Source organism: Diospyros lotus, chromosome 8 (genome assembly GCF_014633365.1).
Source record: "Diospyros lotus cultivar Yz01 chromosome 8, ASM1463336v1, whole genome shotgun sequence".
In the NCBI taxonomy this organism is placed as follows: Eukaryota; Viridiplantae; Streptophyta; class Magnoliopsida; order Ericales; family Ebenaceae; genus Diospyros; species Diospyros lotus.
In genome coordinates this window covers 12,475,449-12,493,321 of record NC_068345.1, presented here as the reverse complement: position 1 = coordinate 12,493,321, position 17,873 = coordinate 12,475,449, and the positions used below count along the sequence as shown (strand labels likewise).

Genomic DNA, 17,873 nt, shown 5'->3' with positions numbered 1-17,873 from the left:
AGGAGAATAGATCAGAGGATTAGCGCATCTATTCTCGGAAAGGTTAGTTTCCAGTTGCTGTCTTGTATTTGGGATTGAGTGTGAGAGGTAGAGAGTGGCTGGTTTATAGCTTGTTTTCTCTAGGATCCTTACAGCTTTCAGTGTATATGGGCGGGAAGGGATTCAGTTCTCGTTGTAATCATCCTATGGATGTTTCAAGTGGATTGAAGAGGTGCCTAGCAGTCTGGATGTAGGTCTTGTTTTCAAGACCGAACCAGGATAATTCTTGTGTGTTCTTGGTGTGTGTGTGTCTGTTTGTGTTTCTCCTATATGTGTTTCCATTATCGGTGTGTTCTTTAGAAGATAGTGAGCTAGTTGAGTCAAGAAAATCGGTGGAGTGTTGTGATTTACTCTAACAGTCTCTCTTTCTTTCCTTTTTAATTTTATTTTTTCTTTTTGTTTTTGTTTTTCTGTTAGTTTCCTTTTGGGTTAAAATCCATGACATTTTCTGCTAGTCTCAGCTCAGGCTTTAAGGAATCCCAGAAGGGTCAGGCTGGGCTTATGCCAGCAGACTACTGCTTCTTTGATAGTGCAAAGCCAGCAACACTGGGAGTGCCTGGTCAAAAAATGTATGCATGCATATGTGTACATATTTCTATATTGATAGGTAAAAGGTGATTGTGCAAAGAAGACGGCACGAAGCAATACCATCCATTCAGAAAACAAGGGGATCAAGACAAAGTCTTGTGCCCTCTCTACATTAAATCATTCAAAATTTTGTTACTTAAGAATTGGAATGCACCTCCAGAAAACTAACTATAGCAAAGAGAGAGAAGCTTCCTCCTCAACTTAAAAACGAATTCTTCTTTGCCACGGAACAATCTTCCATTGGTATCAAGTTCATTATTGTTGCAAAATGAGTAAATTTCATCAAATAAAGATTCTCATCTACTATCACAGTCATCAATTCATTATCATTCTCTTTTTGGTTATTTAATACTTCTTTTAATTGACCCACAAGTCATATGTTTCAGCCAGGGGAGGGGGGATTTTGAAAAATAAAAGTGAACATTATACACTATATATTTTCCGCAAAATTGAGGCAAGAAATTGCTCGCCCTGGCCACAAGTATATGTAGCTCATTGGTTATGATATGTTAACTGAAGAGTAAACTCATTGGAAGTTTCAAGAATGAAATAACTTCCATAAAATTCATTGAACCGCGGGATGCAAATATATACAAAGAGTTTCCTAAGAAAACCTCTAAAATTTAGGACTAGATTACACTCCTAATATTTAGGTATAGATTACAACAATCATTCTTTAGATTAAGATCAATTTAAATCAAAATTTCCCTATCTGATTTTAAGGAATATCCTTATCTTTGCAGCTGGATCTCTCCTTCATCTCTATCTTTAATATCTCCTCTTCTATCCTCTCGATCATAACTTAGATTTTCTCCTTTATCTTCCATAACACTCCCCCTCAATCTAGTAAATAGATATCTATCATTCCCAGCTTGCCTCAAATAAATTCAAATCCTTGCTTATGCATTGTTTTAGAAAGGATGTCTACCTCTTGAAACTCGGTAGAGATATATGTTAGACTTATATCTCCTCTTTCTATTTCTTGCTTGACAAAGTGTCGGTCAATTTTCACGTGTTTCATCTGGTTATGTTGTACCAGATTATTCACAATGCTAATGGCCAACTTGCTATCACAATAAAGAACTTTTGGTGAGGATATTGAAAGTTGTAAGTGTTCCATCATTTTCTCCACCCCAATAACCTCACATATCCCTTATGCAATAGCTCTAAAATCTGCTTCTGCACTATTCCTTGCCGCCATTGATTGCTTTTTGCTTCTCCAAGTTACCAAATTCCCACATAGTTTTGTACAAAAACCAAATGTAAACCTGTTGTCTTCAATAGAACCAGCCCAATCAGCATCCACAAATCCACTAACTCATCTATCTTGGCTCTTCTTAAACAACAATCATTTCCCGAGTGTTCCTTTCAGGTACCTAAGAATATGATAGGCTGCCTCAAGATGCCTTTTCTTAGGAGAATTCATGAACTGACTTACTATGCTTACAGCATATGTAATGTCAGGTCTTGTAAGTGATAAATAAATCAACTTGCCTACCAAATGATATCTTCCTTTGTCGACTTGATACTCCTGTTTGTTGTCCTCTTTATTCTTCCAGTTAGGTTCTAAGGAGGTATTATCAGGTTTGCATCCAATCTTACCAGTTTCTTTCAAAAGATCAATAGTATATTTCCTTTGAGATATGCAAATCCCTTCCTTGCTTCCGGCTACTTCCCTCCTCAAAAAATATTTTAATTCTCCCAAGTCTTTTACTTCAAATGTAGCCCTTAGCTTTCCTTTTAGATGTTCAATTTCTAGTGTATTGTCTCCTGTTATGATAATGTCATCCACATAGACAATAAGAACTATCTTCTTGCCATCTATTTCAATTTTTGTAAAAAAGGGTATGGTCTGTTTGCCCTTGTTTATATCCCAACTGAATAATGGTGTCACTAAATCATTTGAACTAAGCCCTTAGAAACTACTTTAGACCATATAGTGACTTATTTAGCTTGCATACCTTTCCTCTTGTGTTTTCTGTCTCAAAACCCGGCGGGATAAATTTTCTCTTCTAGCTCCCCATTCAAGAATACATTCTTGATATCCAACTGATGCAGCTTTCAATCTAGGTTAACAACCACTGAAAGCAACACTCAAATAGAATTAAGTTCGTCAACCGGAGCAAAAGTCTCCTCATAATCAAGTCCTTGAGTTTGGGTAAACCCTTAGACTACTAATCTTGCCTTATACCTGTCAATGCTTCCATTAGATAGGTACTTGACTGTAAACACCCACTTGTTGCCAACAACTTTCTTTCCAGCTGGTAAATTGACAATATCCCGAGTGCCATTAGCTTCTAGGGCTTGCATCTCATTCATTACTACTTCCTTCCACTTCTCATCATGCAACACATGATGTATATCCTTAGGAATCACTACATCATCAATGCTGATTGTGAAGACCTTAAATTGTGGAGATAGCTTTGAATATCCCACATAATTTGCAAAAGGATGCTTTGTACACAATGTCATCCCTTTCCTTAGAGCTATTGGGATGTCAAGATCATCAAACCTATTGGAAGTAGCCTTTTTCATGTTGTCACTGCCCTCAGTTTTTGGACCTATCTTTGGATCAGATATTGGGCTTGGCTGAGGGCAATGTTCTAAAACTCAGCCTAGGCGACCGCCTAAGCGGGGCCGAGGCGCTAGGCGGACACAGACCGCCGCAATTATGGCCTAATTGGCCCCCTTAGGCGCCGGCCTGGCTAATCAGTACCGGGCGGCGCCTAGTCAGCCAAGGCGGTCGCCTAGCCGGGTGAACCGCCTGGCCGATTAGGGTTTTTGTTTCCCCTTACCTCGTCGATTTCCCCTTTTCTCTCTTGCACACCACCGCCGACTGTCTCTTGTCGAGTTGCCGTCGCCGCTTGCCCTTTCTATCAAAGCCTCTCTCGTCGCACGTCGCTGCCGTCTCTTGCGGAGTCGCCGCCGCCACTTTCCATTTTTGTTAGCCTTTTCGTCTCACGCTACCGCCGCCGTCGACCTCACTCCACTCTGCTTTCCAGCTCTCTCTCTCGTCTTCCTCACTCCTGCGGTAAGCAATAAGCAAGCAGCAAGAACGCTTGCTGCTTGCTGTTGCCTTGCCTTTTTTTCTTTTTGTTATTTAATTTATTGTTTATGTTAATATTTATTAATGTGTGAATTTGTTATTTGAATATTTATTATTGTTTTAAATATTTTAATATTTGTAACTTGTGAGCAAACAAGTTAAATGTTATTTATATTTTAACATTTGTTAATGTTATTTAATATTTATAACAACTTCTTGTTGCATCTTGTTATTGTTGGCTCTTAGCAAACAACAATTTATTTTCTCAAGCTTAATTTCATTATTTCACTTGTTGTTTCAACTTTAATTTACTTAAAAATAACATCAAAATGTTTAAAAATAAAAATAAAAATAATTTTTCTAGGCCCCGCCTAGGTGCCCTAGGCACTAGGCCCAGTCATGCGCCCAACTAGCGCCTAGCGCATTTTAGAACACTGGCTGAGGGTCACAAAGCCTTCTAGAATATACCAAAAATAGTTTATCCAAGGTTGGATTTTCTTGAATCCGGTCTTCTAGATCTCCCCCTGAATTAGACACTGAAGTTTGAGTAGGAATAGCAGGTTCAAGGGATGATTCAATGACAGTAGAGGATTCAAGATCTTAGATCATAGGTAGAGGCAGAATAGAGTCCCATTGTTCCTCTACACTAGGCCTTTGTTTTGGCAAAGAAGTTTTATGAAAAAATGGTCGGTGTTTAAGGAATGACACATCACATGATACAATGAAATGTCTTGTAGAAGGATGGTAGCACTTATAGCCTTGTTGAGTGGGAGAATACCCAACAAATATGCATTTAAGGGCTTTAGGTTCAAGTTTGGATTGAGAGGGTTGATGTTTATGAAGGAACACAGTGCACCCAAAGACTTTTGGTGATAGGTTGTTTAGAATCCGTTTGTAATGAGGATAGGAATCAAGGAGGACATTCAAAGGGGTTCTAAATGAAAGAACTTTGGAGGGAAGCTGGTTAATAAATTAAGAAGTAAGAACAACTTCTTCCCAGTAGACATTAAGGACTGAATTGGTGAACAAAATTGCCTTTGCAGTTTCAAAAAGGTGGCGGTTTTTCCTTTTTGCCATCCTATTTTGTTGGGGATTGTAAGGGCATGAACTTTGATGAATGATCCCATGTTTAGTTAGATAATGATTGAATTCATTTGAGAAATATTCTCTACCATTATCTGAACGTAAAACATGGATTGAGGATTGAAAAACATTCTTGATCATTTGATGAAACCTTTTAAATGTAACATAGGCTTTAGATTTGTCTTTCATTAGGAACACCCAACTAACCCTTATGTGGTCATCTATAAATGTGATAAACCACCTAGTGTTAGTTAAATTAGAAGTTCTTGTTGGCCCCCAAATATCATTATGAATCAAATAAAAAGGTTGTTTAAATGCATGAGATGGATAAGAAATTATGGTTTGTGTTAGCAAGAATGCATTGCTCACAATGGAAGGAATGACTTCTTTAATTAATGAAAAGATAGGGATAGAAGACTTTGAGATAATTGAAACTGGGGTGTCCTAAACACTAGTGCCATAGCATAAGCTTAGAATCTAAAATAGTAGACAAAGAAGTTAGGTTTTGAGACCTAGACCCAAGGGACTGACCATTTTTTGCAATATAGTAGAGGCCTCCTCTCTCCTCAGCACTATCAATCATCCTCCCCGAAGATAGATTTTGAAATTCACAATAGGAAGGAAAGAATGTCACCAAACACTTCTCTTCTTTGGTTAACTTACTTACTAACAGCAAGTTGCACTTTAAATTAGGCACAAACAACACTGATTTTAGTTTTAGGTCTACCACATTAGCTATACCCTTCCTTTGTGCCACGGCTATGGTACCATTAGCCATTGAGATTGGTAAATCTTGATTGCAAGGTTCATAGGCTAATAGTACTTTCAAAGATCTAGTCATGTTATATGAGGCACCTATGTCGATTATCTAGCAGTCTAGGGAATTTAAAAAAGATTAGAGAGAGTATAAGTATCCCTTGCTTACCAAAAGACACTACCGGATTAGGAGATTTACTTGTCTCTAATTTAGCCATCTTGGTTTGGCTCAATAGTTGTTATAGCATCTCCAACTGATCTGTAGATAGAATCAGATTGGTTGTTTTTCCAACTTCCGCTTCTCCTCCATAGGCTACTTGATTTCCCTTCCTTTGATTTCTAGGCTTCCAATTTGTTAGTTTTCCTGTGAATTTTCCAACAAGTTTTCTTTGTGTGATATGGCTTATTGCACTAATCACACCAAGGTTTGTCCTTTTGTAACTCTCCTTTGGATAGATTAGATGTCTTTGTCCTTGAGGAGACAAATGTTGATGACTGTAAGTTTGCATCAGAATTAATCACCCCTACAGGATTAAGCATCACCTTTTTTCTATTTTCTTCTCTTCTCACTTCTGCAAAGACTTCCCTTATTGATGGAAAGGGTTTGGTTCCAAGTAACCTCCCTCTTACTTCAACAAGATCAAAATTTAGACCATGCAAAAAATCGAACACTCTGTCTTTTTCGATCATCTTTTCATACTTCTTTCCATCTCCAGCACACTCCCATTTAATCTCATAGAATAATTTCATCTCTTGCCACAATTCAATTAAGACATTATAATATTTAGTAACTGAACTATTACTTTGTCTTGTTGTCTGAATAGTAGAACGAATCTGGAAGCTTTGGACAGTGTTCCAAGTCCAAGTAGATTTCTTGCATAGCTTCCCATACCTCTTGGGCTGTCTTGTAGAACAAGTAGGTCCTTCCAATCTTTGGCTCCATAGAATTGACTAACCATGCCATTACAATCAAGTTTTCAGCCTCCCATACAACATAATTTGTTGAATCAACACTTGGCTTAGAAATCGTCCCATTTAGATATCCAATCTTGCCCTTTCCTCAGATCACTAGCAAAACTGACTAGAACCACTCTCTGAAGTTGGTTCCATTCAGCTTATGCTGGGTGATCTGGAGAGAATGATTATCGAGAGTGATTAGAAATTGTGGGACTTGAGTGTTCCTTGTTACGGTTGGTAGATTGGTGGAAGTTTCACTCGTTGATAGATTTCCAGCCATAGCGTGAACTTACAGAGTTCTACCAACTAAAGGAGAAGAAAAAATAGGTGCAAACCCTACTACGGATCTATGACTCTGATACCATAAAGAGCAAACACACTGGAAGTTTCATGAATGAAATAACTTCCATAAAATTCATTGAACCGTGGGATGCAAATATATACAAATAGTTTCTTAAGAAAACTCCTAAAATTTAGAACTAGATTACACTTCTAATATTTAGGTATAGATTACAACAATCATTCTTTAGATTAAGATCAATTTAAATCAGGATTTCCTTATCTGATTTTAAGGAATATCCTTATGTTTGCAGCTGAATCTCTCCTTCATCTCTATCTTTAATATCTCCTCTTCTATCCTCTCAGTCATAGCTTAGATTTTCTCCTTTATCTTCTCCAACATTAACCTAAAAAACTTGGGGGCAGTTTAGGACATTGTTGGCATCCAAGATGCATGTACTTGTACAAATCAAAACACATAACTTTAAGGCTCTGTTTGATTGGGCACATTTTCCATGAAAAATGGCCATTTTCCACCCAAATTCCAGATTTTGATGTGTTTGATTACCCAATTTTTCCATGGAAAATGATTTCCATCTTTTGGTCACATGATGGCTAATTCCCACTTTTGTTGGAAAACAAATTCTTGGGGGGGGGGGGGGGGGAACTTTTCCAGGGAATTGAAAGTAAGCGGCTAGCAGGGGGGGCGACGGAGTAAGAGAGTGAAAGAGTGAGAGAGAGAGAGAGACTCGCTGAAGCTTGGCGGATCGAGTGGCGGTGGCGATAGCGGATCGACCAGCGGTGGTAGAATCGACGGAAGGGGAAGGGAGGGATGGCAAGAGTGGTGGCGGAGGAAGGGAGGGAGGGTTGGAGCGGCGGCGTTGGGGGGCAACGACGGTGCAGCAATGTTGGCGGTAAGGGTCAATGGCAATGCAACGATAGAGACGGTGTGTGACGATCTAGGAATTTTCCTCAATTTTTAATTACAATTCAACCAAAATCATACAACACACCACAACAGCGAAAGCTAAATGAACATAAACCAATCACTCAAGGGCTTAATCTTACATAACCACGTAAAGACTAGATAAACCAAACAAGCCACGATATCCGAGCCCCTGATCACAACTCACACCTCACGGATCTTTTAGTCGAGATTGCCCTGTACACACAGTTATTTGCAACTAACACGCCAAATAGCCTAGCCGCTGTATCAACTCCTACACCTGGAATGATGGTAAAAACAAGATGAGCCACAAGGCTTAGCAAGCATAACAAATGAATATAGGTAAGGCTGAGTATAGATCTCCCACACGAAAGTACATCCCACTAAATGCAGGCAAGACAGACTAGAACCAGAAATAACCATACCTGACATATGCCTCGCTAGACAAAGATAAACCAGAAATAAACCACAATCAAGTACACCTCGCAACATAACAATGACATCGATGGGGTACATCCCTTACCCAGAATACACTCATATAAAATGCAATGCAACATATGAAAATGCCACGCCATACCGTGCAACAAGATATCCAGTGCTCAACAAAAAATATAACAATGCACATAACAGTCCATGAGGCCCACATAAGAAATGCATCCTGGCACCCAAGTCCCAGCATACAAACCTGCCACAGCCATGAACTGGCTGGCATAAAGCCCATGAGCCCGAGGCTCTCACAACACGATCCACACGAGCCCAAAGCTCTCATCACAATCACATATCGGAGTCCCCGTGTCATAGCTATCTGGAGCCCAGCTCACACTCATAGCTATCGAGGGTCAACTCCATACCACAAGCCACAATCATATACCAAGTCAAACGGTAACCACGCAATACAACAGATAATAAATGCAATGGCTCTTGCAGCAATAACGTGATGACAAAGCCCCCACAAGCCAAGCATCAGGCCATGCTACGCCCATATAAGAACCCACACAGGCAAAATGCTCTAAATGCACATGCTCGCCTATCGTACCCAAATTGACACTCAACAGGCCAACCGGGTTATGCCAATATGCACACTTCCCCGTACATACAAAGCATGACCCCCAATGGATGTAAACCCGATCCCATGCAATGTAATGTCATGCAATATGTCACATAATGGTAGAGTCGGTCAACAGTGACCAGGTACCAGTCGACAATCCATGACTAGGAACAACCAGTCAACAGTCGCCCTCAACCCGATAATGGTTCGCTCCAGGGTCACCAAACAGTCAACACGTTACCTCACCGGCCGACAGCTCACGCTGCCTGTTATTACCACCCACACTCACAAAATAAAACCATAACCACATCATGGCAGGCACACACCAATAGTGCGTATCCGGTGGTACTAGCCTACCCAACCTGTCTATAGTCTATCGCAACAGCTCATAATTGACGCCCATACATCCAGCCATCAACTGCCACGACCCAATGATCAACGGTCAGTAGCTGTGTATCCCACACCCTACAACTCACACAAGCAAATCTCGAGACTCCCAATTACAACAACTCACCCTAGAGGGTACCCACAACCACAATTGACTCCCTAAGAACCTAGCCCAAACTAGGTTCGGCATCATTTCCGAGGAAGTTGGGGCGATACAATACCCCGTAAACATTTACAGAATTAAACCCCGTAAGTCTCTTATTTAATTTAACTTAATAAAATTCTTATTAAATTCGGATAATAATTAACTTAAACGTACACAATTAATTTCTATAACCAAATCAGGTTGAGGGAGGACAAAGAATTCATAAATAAAATGAGAATCACGAAGGGAGTAAAGAGCTTGCCTTTAATTCGTTGATTTCAGTGTTTATACGCCCGCACACCGCTAAATTATTACATGCTGCAAAATAAGATATAATCTTCTAAAATTAAGGAAATTGTACTTAAAATTAAATTCCAAACCGTACGAATTTATTCACATAAATTACTTTACCTATATATTCAAACTTTAATTTAACTCCATTTTACCTATTTTTTTCTCCAAATTTCCTCTCAATTTACCATTGCTGCGTGCGGCTTCTTCTGCTTCAATTTCTTCCTTCTTCTGCCACTGTTAATGCTGGCCGATTACACATGATTTACTGCCTTTAAAAAGGCAAAAGAAGGAGCGTCCAGCGGCTGCCACGTGGCAGCCCAATTCACCCCCACCGCCTTGCCCAAAACAACGTTGTTTTGGGAAAGGAATGGCTGAATTAATTCAGCCAAAAACTCTCCCTCGCCCGCCTAATTTGATCCCCAGACCTGCGGCTCCTATGCGCTGCGCGCGTGACCGCGCGAGTTGGCTGCACCTTCAGTTTACATATGCACATTAGTAAACTTAAAGGAATCTTCAGCCATTTTTGAAATTTACATTTAAGCCCATTACTTTCGGAAATTGTCACAAACACCCCCCACTTATTAATACTCTTATACCCCTAATTTCCAATAATTAATTGCCCATCACTCTAACACAAAATAAATTAATATTTCCTTTAAACCCATAATTATTCGATAATCATCACAAATACAATAATTAATAATTATTAACCGTTCCCAATTAAATTAATAGTTATTAATTATTCTTAAATTACCAGGATGTTACACGGTGGGAGGGAGAGAGAGAGAGAAAGTGAGATGGAGATGGTGGCGTTGGGGGTCGACGGCGATGCAATGGCAGAGATGGCGAGAGAGAGAGGGAGAGGGAGAGAGAGAGAGAGAGATTGAGAGACAGAAATGGCAGTGGCAGGAGGGGGAGAGAGAGAAAGTGAGGGAGGGTGAGAGATTGGGTTTGGGGGTGAGAGATTGAATATTCCCATAGAAAATAATTGCTATCAAACACTAAAAAGTTGAAAAAACACAACAATTTCTAAGTGAAAAATTAAGCCAATCAAACACATTCAATTGATATTTTCCCTGAAATTTAATTCTATGCAATTCAATTGCCTAGAAAATATTTTTTTCCATACAAATTCCATACTTGCAATCAAACGCACCCTAAGTGAGATGCTACATACATGGCAAGCACTAGGCCCTTCCAAAACTCCCCTTTGGATCCATCAACCAAGAGAGAGGGCATTGCTAAAAAGTAATGCCCACATTTAAGTGGTGTAGATTCCATTTTGTCATGTGGCAAGTTCAAAACACTTCATGTAGTGCAACAATTCTAAATGACCCATTATCTTGACCCTCCACATGGTAGAGCTAGGCCATTAAAGCCATTAGCACAAAGTTGCAGGTCGCCCCTTCAAGTGGCTTGCGACCATCACCCACCCTTCCTTGAGACTCCCCACAAAAATGACTCCCTAGGAAGCTAGGCACAATCAATGCCTTATTCCTCAATCAAAGACGTGATAACCTTCATCATGCACCTCCATCAAGACTCCATCCCTCGACAAGACATTCACACATAATTCCTATGCTTTGAACACCTTGATTTATAGGAAGGACCAAAAGGCCAAGTCTATGGCCTTCAAGAATTTGTGGAATGGAAGCTAGAACTAAAATTTTCTCCAAGGTGCTTCCTAAACCCCCCAATCCCAAACACCCCACTACACCAAAGGATGGACTAGAAAAAAAAAAAAAAACACTTTCTCCAAGATTTATAGCTAATTGAACAAGAGCACACAATTCCCCCTGCAAACCTTTCTTAGCGAAGAATGACACCTACTTATGCAAGGGCAGCCCATAGGATGCAAGTAGGTCAACTTTCTACTGATCTATCATCCAGGAAAAAGTGCCATATGTGGGTGCCAACTAGGAATGGCAATAGGGCAGGTTTGAGTTTCTCCCCAACCCTAATCCCCTGTACCCCCCCTAATGCCCTGGCAAGGCATGAATCTTAAACCAGATCCCCCCCAACAAAAACAATGGAGAATGGGGATCCCTAACACACCCTCAACTTAGATTGAATAAATACAAAACAACTTCTAATGCAACTTTGTAACAATAATAAACAAATGATTTGGTCTTAGATTACAACAATAACAAATAAAATCTTGCTCTCAAATTATAGCAATAATAAAAAAATAAATCATCACACAGTAGTTTGCTCTTTGCTTACTGTGAATAGAGAGCAAACTTGCTCTCTGCTTATGCAACAAGCATATTAAGAATGGGATATAGTGAGAGGGGTTGGGTTCTATTCTTTGAGTTTGGTAATGGTCCCAAAATTGGATGGTGGCGTATACTCTCAATAAGCATGTGATTAGTCACATTAATTCATTGTAGAAGATACAAGTTCAAGTTGTTGAAACAGCCTCTATGCAAAGCAAGGGTAAGGCGGCATACAAATATGACCCTCCCTCGACCCTTGCAAAGCAAGGAAGCTCAAGCACTGGGGGCATCCTTTTTATCCTCTCCAACGTGTACAGTTCTGGATAATTCAATCTTGTTTTGTACAGAATTTGTTTTGTTATGAAGTTGATATAAAATAGGGTAAATTACCTATACATCTATAATAGTTTGGGTCATTTTCAAGGACATCTATGTCGTTTCAATGTGGTATTATAGGTCCCTATTTTTTTTTTTTTAATCAGGCAGTACCTTTTGTTTAGCCAAAAGTTATCATAGTTGGCCGACTATATTATTTTAGCATCTATATCCACATTGATAAGATATGTGGGTTCCAAACCATTGTAGCTTGGAATAAGTCTAACAATGTTAGCCTCTAACTAAACAGAAAATGCTGATTGAAAGGAAAAAAAAAAGAAGGAAAAGAAAAAACCATTAGAGCTTATAATGCAAGAAACCTCTAGAGGATGTCCTTGAGAATGACTCAAACTACATGAGATCTACATGAGATTTACCCTACACATATTACCCTCTAACCTTGTGGAAGATTGCAAGACTTTGAGATTGTTCTATACAAAAGTAATTCCATAGTAACCACCAGATCAAATATTTAGAAGGTTAACTTTCTATAAAGATTTACAAAGGAAAATCTATATGCACTGTGGCCATGCCTATTCCATGTTGAAGATATGGTGAAAATGACCCACTGTTGCCACGTTGATCTCATGATCTGGGCATGAAATTACTATTTTTGCATTGTGAATTTGAATAGAACAAGATAAAGATGAAAATCAGACAGAGAGAAAGAAACCGAATCAGAAAACTGTCTGAAAATAAATGAACCCGATCAATACCATTAACAATAGGAGAAACACCTATTTATACAGCTGGAACAGCTTCCTAATAACCATATAAACATAACAACACTAACAAATACAAGTAGCAGCTATTATTAAAAGAAGACAACAAACTAAACAGTAACTCAAGACTTCAGTGAGCTTTAATTCCTTCAGCATGCATTATGCCACACATAGCCTATAGTCCAAGTACGTTGCATTTTTTCTCAATATTTTGGCCATACCTAGGGTATGGTTACAGTAAGACAGAGTGATGTTCTCATTTGTCCAGAATTCACAATATTTGATCCATTTTTCTCCAGCTATCAACAAGTTTTATCTTCAAAGCTTCACTTCTCTTAGTATTTCAACTTGGGCTACTCTTAGCAAAACTTATCTTGGAGTGTATTTCAGCTAAAAATACAAGCAAGCAAAAACAAGCTTTGATAGGGATATTGTGATTTGTTTTTGTTTTGTTTTAGTTCATCTTTTGTTTAAACTTTAGAGATATAGTCAGTTTAGGTTTGATCGTGTTATCTCTCAGGTTTTAGGCAAGGAACTGATTGAACATTTCCAAAGGGCAACAGGGATGGAAATTAAAACTGGCCCCATTAGGGCCCGCCCTGATTGGGGTGAGGTAAACACTCTTTCATTGGGTTCAGGGCGGGGATCAAGGATTCCCCCAATCAGTTCAAGTGGAACAAGACATGGATTATATTCTTGACATTTCTTGCACTTTTTGGATCTGTTTTTATGCTTGATTCTATATCACAGCAGGTGGATCTATCTTGTTGTATCTGTAATCACTTAACAGGAATTCACACAAACATCCAAGGATACTTCAAATTTTTCTGGAAGGTATGTGGAGGAGTATGTTATAAATAATTAGCACAAAGAAACAAGACCCTCTAAAGCATAATTTGCAAGACCTAGTTGATTTTAGAGGAAGTCATTCCCAAGTATGATTGCCATTCACAAATGGAATGTAAGGAAATGCAAACTAAGAATCTAGAGAAAACATGCCAAGTCCAAGCAAGCAAACAAACATAAGAAATTTGGAGACCAAAGGCCATAAGGGCAGAAAGTTCAAAGGCAGTGCAAGATCTCACAAGAGGCTTAAATCAAACAATTCCTTTTAGTGTAGCATTACAACATAAATGACATGACTACCAGTGTTATTAAAAGCACACTTAAGAGCAAATAAAGTGCAAAGCCCAGTTCTAGTGCCAAAGCAAAGTGCAAATGAAAAAGCCAGCTTAAGCACTAAAAGTGCACACTTTTTTGTTAAGCACAAGGCACACATAAGCATGCTTATTTATTTATTTTTTACACTTTACTGTTTTACGGTTAAAAAAGAGTTGTTATTGTGTACCCTAACACACCACAACACACCCATCTATTATATAAATATCTTGGAGTGCTTTTAGAAGAGCATGATCAAGTATTTAGTCATGATTTTTTGACATGGGGTGTTGTTACTAATATAGTTAGAGTTGAAGAGTCTCGATCTAATACATAAGCAAAGGAGGTGATGAAGATCATAGAGACAAATATTGTGGGAAACAACATTTTAGGCGTAAATAATCTTAATTTCTTTAATTTGTTTCCTAGTTTCTTTTAATTTCTTTTATTTTCTAAAATCCTAATTAGATTGGGATTACCTTTATAATCTTAATTAGATTATATCAAGGAATCCTAGTTAGAATAATTTTTATCTATTAGTTGTCTATAAATAATCCTTTAGTGAAGTATTGAAGAACAGACTTCGATAAATAATATTGAATATTGCTACTAGTTTCGAGTAATTAGGATTACTCTTGTTTCTTTGGTCTAGGTTCTACATCAAGAGGCAATGCAACAACTGGAACACCAGCCTCAACTTCTAGTTCATGGCCAATTTTGGTCAAAGAAGTCAATTAGATGGCACTGATGAGGAAGATGATGAGAATTCAACTCCAAAGATGATGACTTTCTTAAGGATAATGCTATTGGTACATCTTTGTGTACACCTTGGGCTACACAAAGGTGTACCAATGACAAAAATATCCCTCTGAGGCGCATAGAGAGGCGCAGGGTATTTTGGTCATAATACCCCTTGTGTAGCCCAAGATGTATAAAAATGATGTACATGTAGCATGATTCCTTTCTTAATATGGACTAAATCATTGAAAAGACCCTTTGTTGTTCTCTTTTAGCATGAGCTTTTGTCTTGATAGTATTATCTTGTACTTCAGTTGCAGATATTATATTAACTCTTTATTTTTTCTAACATTTGCTCTTTGTTTCGATTGAGCACACACCTTAACTTTGTGCTTGAGTGCCCTTAGAGTCTATTCATAGTTTTGTTAATTAATCTGTGAATTATAAGCTACTAAGCAAAAAATCCCACCTTTTCTTGGAACAACATTGCCTCATTGGTGCTCCTTAATTTTGACTCTACTGCAGACTGCATCTTTTCAATAATAATTTCTTGATTCAAAAGGCTTACCTGCATGTATATAACACACAGATAAAGTTAACAAGTACTCACCATTATTTTAGAAATGCCAAAAAACATAAAAGAAGAAAGAGCATCTATGGTGCCATCATTCCATCTGCCAATCATGCACAAAACAAATAACACTATAACACTTGTTATTCAAGCAACATAATAAATCATGATTCACTGGAAAGATATAAAAACCAACAAGGGAAGAGAACCACCTCTCAGCTTTCCAGATCTTAAGGAGCCCAGAGGAGTAAGAAATCTAGGCAGCACCTACCACATAACACTCCGTAGGCATAGCTAATAAGTACATCCTCTTCCTATGTTCAAACAGCTCATAGGAACATTTGCTATTAGTGAGGCAAACCTTGTAAAATACTTCATAAAGCAGAGTTAAAGGATCTAGTAACATAATTCATGAACTAAGGCCAGGTAAAGGCACATATTTTTGCTTGCCTATACATTGGTTGACACCAACTGCTCCATCTCACATTCAATTTTGCATTATGCACTTATCAAAAGACAAATAATGGAATTCTGGAACACAAATGAAGATTTATAGTTGAAAAATAAAACTGGAAATTTTGTAGAAAAGGTGTAGAATGAATGATGATAAAGAAAGGGTTGTAGGTTGTTTTGTCTCCAACTCTTCACGTAAGGAAAGATTACATCAAGATCAATAATAGCACAATTACCCCAAGTTTACAGCTACCATTACTCCCCCTCCAAATGGTACATAGAAATTTCTCATGCCCATTTTATATTCTACCATAACCAATCATTTTCGCCAAATTCAACTCCTGAAGAACACAGTAGAAAGGTTAAGAAAAAGTGACTTCAAAATTCCAAATCCTCAGTGATGGTACTAATAGATAACAAATTATGGGAATATTTTGGAACATGAAGAACGGAAGATAATGGTAACAAGGAAGTGCAACAGATGGAACCTTTCCCAGAGGACAAGGAACCATCTGCCACTTTAGCTTTGTCCCAACCTGAGACAGGAATATAAAGATAAAAATAGATTTGAAGAACCAGGTGATTCAATGCACCCACATCAATTACCCACAGGGACAGAGTAGTAGTCTTAGAAGCAGTAAGAGTTATACTTGATAGTCCAACATAGGCAAAGTTGGAGAAAGAAGAATGGAAGTGTTAGGGAACAAATCAAGCAATAAAAAAACTTCGAAGAAAATCACACACACAAGACAAAATTTACGTGGTTCGGCAAAGAATGCCTACATCCAAAGACGCACTAGGTGTTTTTCACTATTTGAGAAGGTTACAATTACAATAATTATGCCCGCGTCTTTATAGACAAAAACTATGGCAAATAGAACTCCTAATTCAAATAGGATTCCTAATCTGTTTAGGTTTCGAAAACAATTTCCTGTTTAGGCTCAACGTAGGTGTCATAAATCAAATCAAGCTCCACATCTCCAACAATCTCTCCCACTTGGAGATTGATCTTCAAACAGCAATAAACTCTTGTAACTTTGCTTCTTCCTTGTAACCCAAATGCTCCTAGTACAGTGCCTCCTCATCACTGACCATGAAGGCCAGTTGAGGTAATGCATAGCCTCAGCTTATCAATGGTGACAACCTTGGTCAATATGCCTACTGGGTTCTTCGATCCAAGAATCTTCTTCAATGACAATATCCAATCATCTATCAACCCACAAAATATGATGATATCTCAGTTGAACATGCTTTGTTCTTGCATGAAACACTAAGAACACTAGATTCTTGGCAAGATGGATAGCACTTTGATTGTCACAGAAAAGTACACTATTGTCATGTTTCTTACCCAACTCTTTCAAAAAATTCTTCAACCAAATCATCTATTTGCTAGTTTCTGGGATAGCCATATATTTTGCTTTGGTGATTGAGAGGGCAACACTATTCTGAAGTTGAGACATTCAACTAACAGCAGTATCACCCAAGGTAAAGAATAGCCAGTAGTACTTTTTCGACTATCCAAATCACCACCCAAATCTGCATCAAAAAATCCTTGTAAAGTAATAGTGCTCTTATTGAAACAAAGTGCCATACCTGAAGTGCCTTTCAGATATTGTTAGAGCCACTTTACAGCTTCCCAATGGTCCCTTCCTAGGTTTGACATGTATCTACTAACAACTCCCACTGCATGTGCTATATTGGGCCTAGTACACACCATAGCATGCATCAAGCTTCCAACAATTGATGCCATATGGTACACTAGACATGTATTCCTGCTCCTCATCCGTCTTCGGTGACTACTTAGAGAGATTGAAATGACTTCCCAAAAGAGTGCTTTGGATCTTTGCATCTTGAAAATTGAACCTCAACCTACTCAACACCTTCTCTAGGTACTTTTCTTAAGACAACTTTAGTGTTCATTCTGATCTGTTTCTTGTGATTCCCACCCAGGTATTTGGTTAGCTAGCCCCAAGTCCTTCATCCCAAATTCCTTTGCCAATTGTTGCTTCAACTTGTTGATCTCCTTTGTGCTAGACCCCACAACTAGCATATCATCAAAATATAGCAATAAA

The 17,873-nt window shown here is 38.5% G+C and overlaps 1 protein-coding gene across 6 annotated transcripts in view; it reads right to left on the bottom strand.

Annotated features, from left to right (window-relative positions):
* The window catches only part of LOC127807376 (DNA mismatch repair protein MLH1), an 87,090-nt gene that overhangs the window by 30,733 nt on the left and 38,484 nt on the right, over positions 1 to 17,873 (bottom strand). For 4 of the 6 annotated variants that reach the window (XM_052345169.1, XM_052345170.1, XM_052345171.1 and 1 more), the window contains exon 6: positions 15,247 to 15,345. The exons of the other annotated variants lie outside the window; for them this stretch is intronic. In XM_052345169.1, the coding sequence (XP_052201129.1) occupies positions 15,247 to 15,345 (99 nt within the window). The remainder of the gene's footprint in view (positions 1 to 15,246; positions 15,346 to 17,873) is intronic. 6 annotated transcript variants of the gene reach the window in all.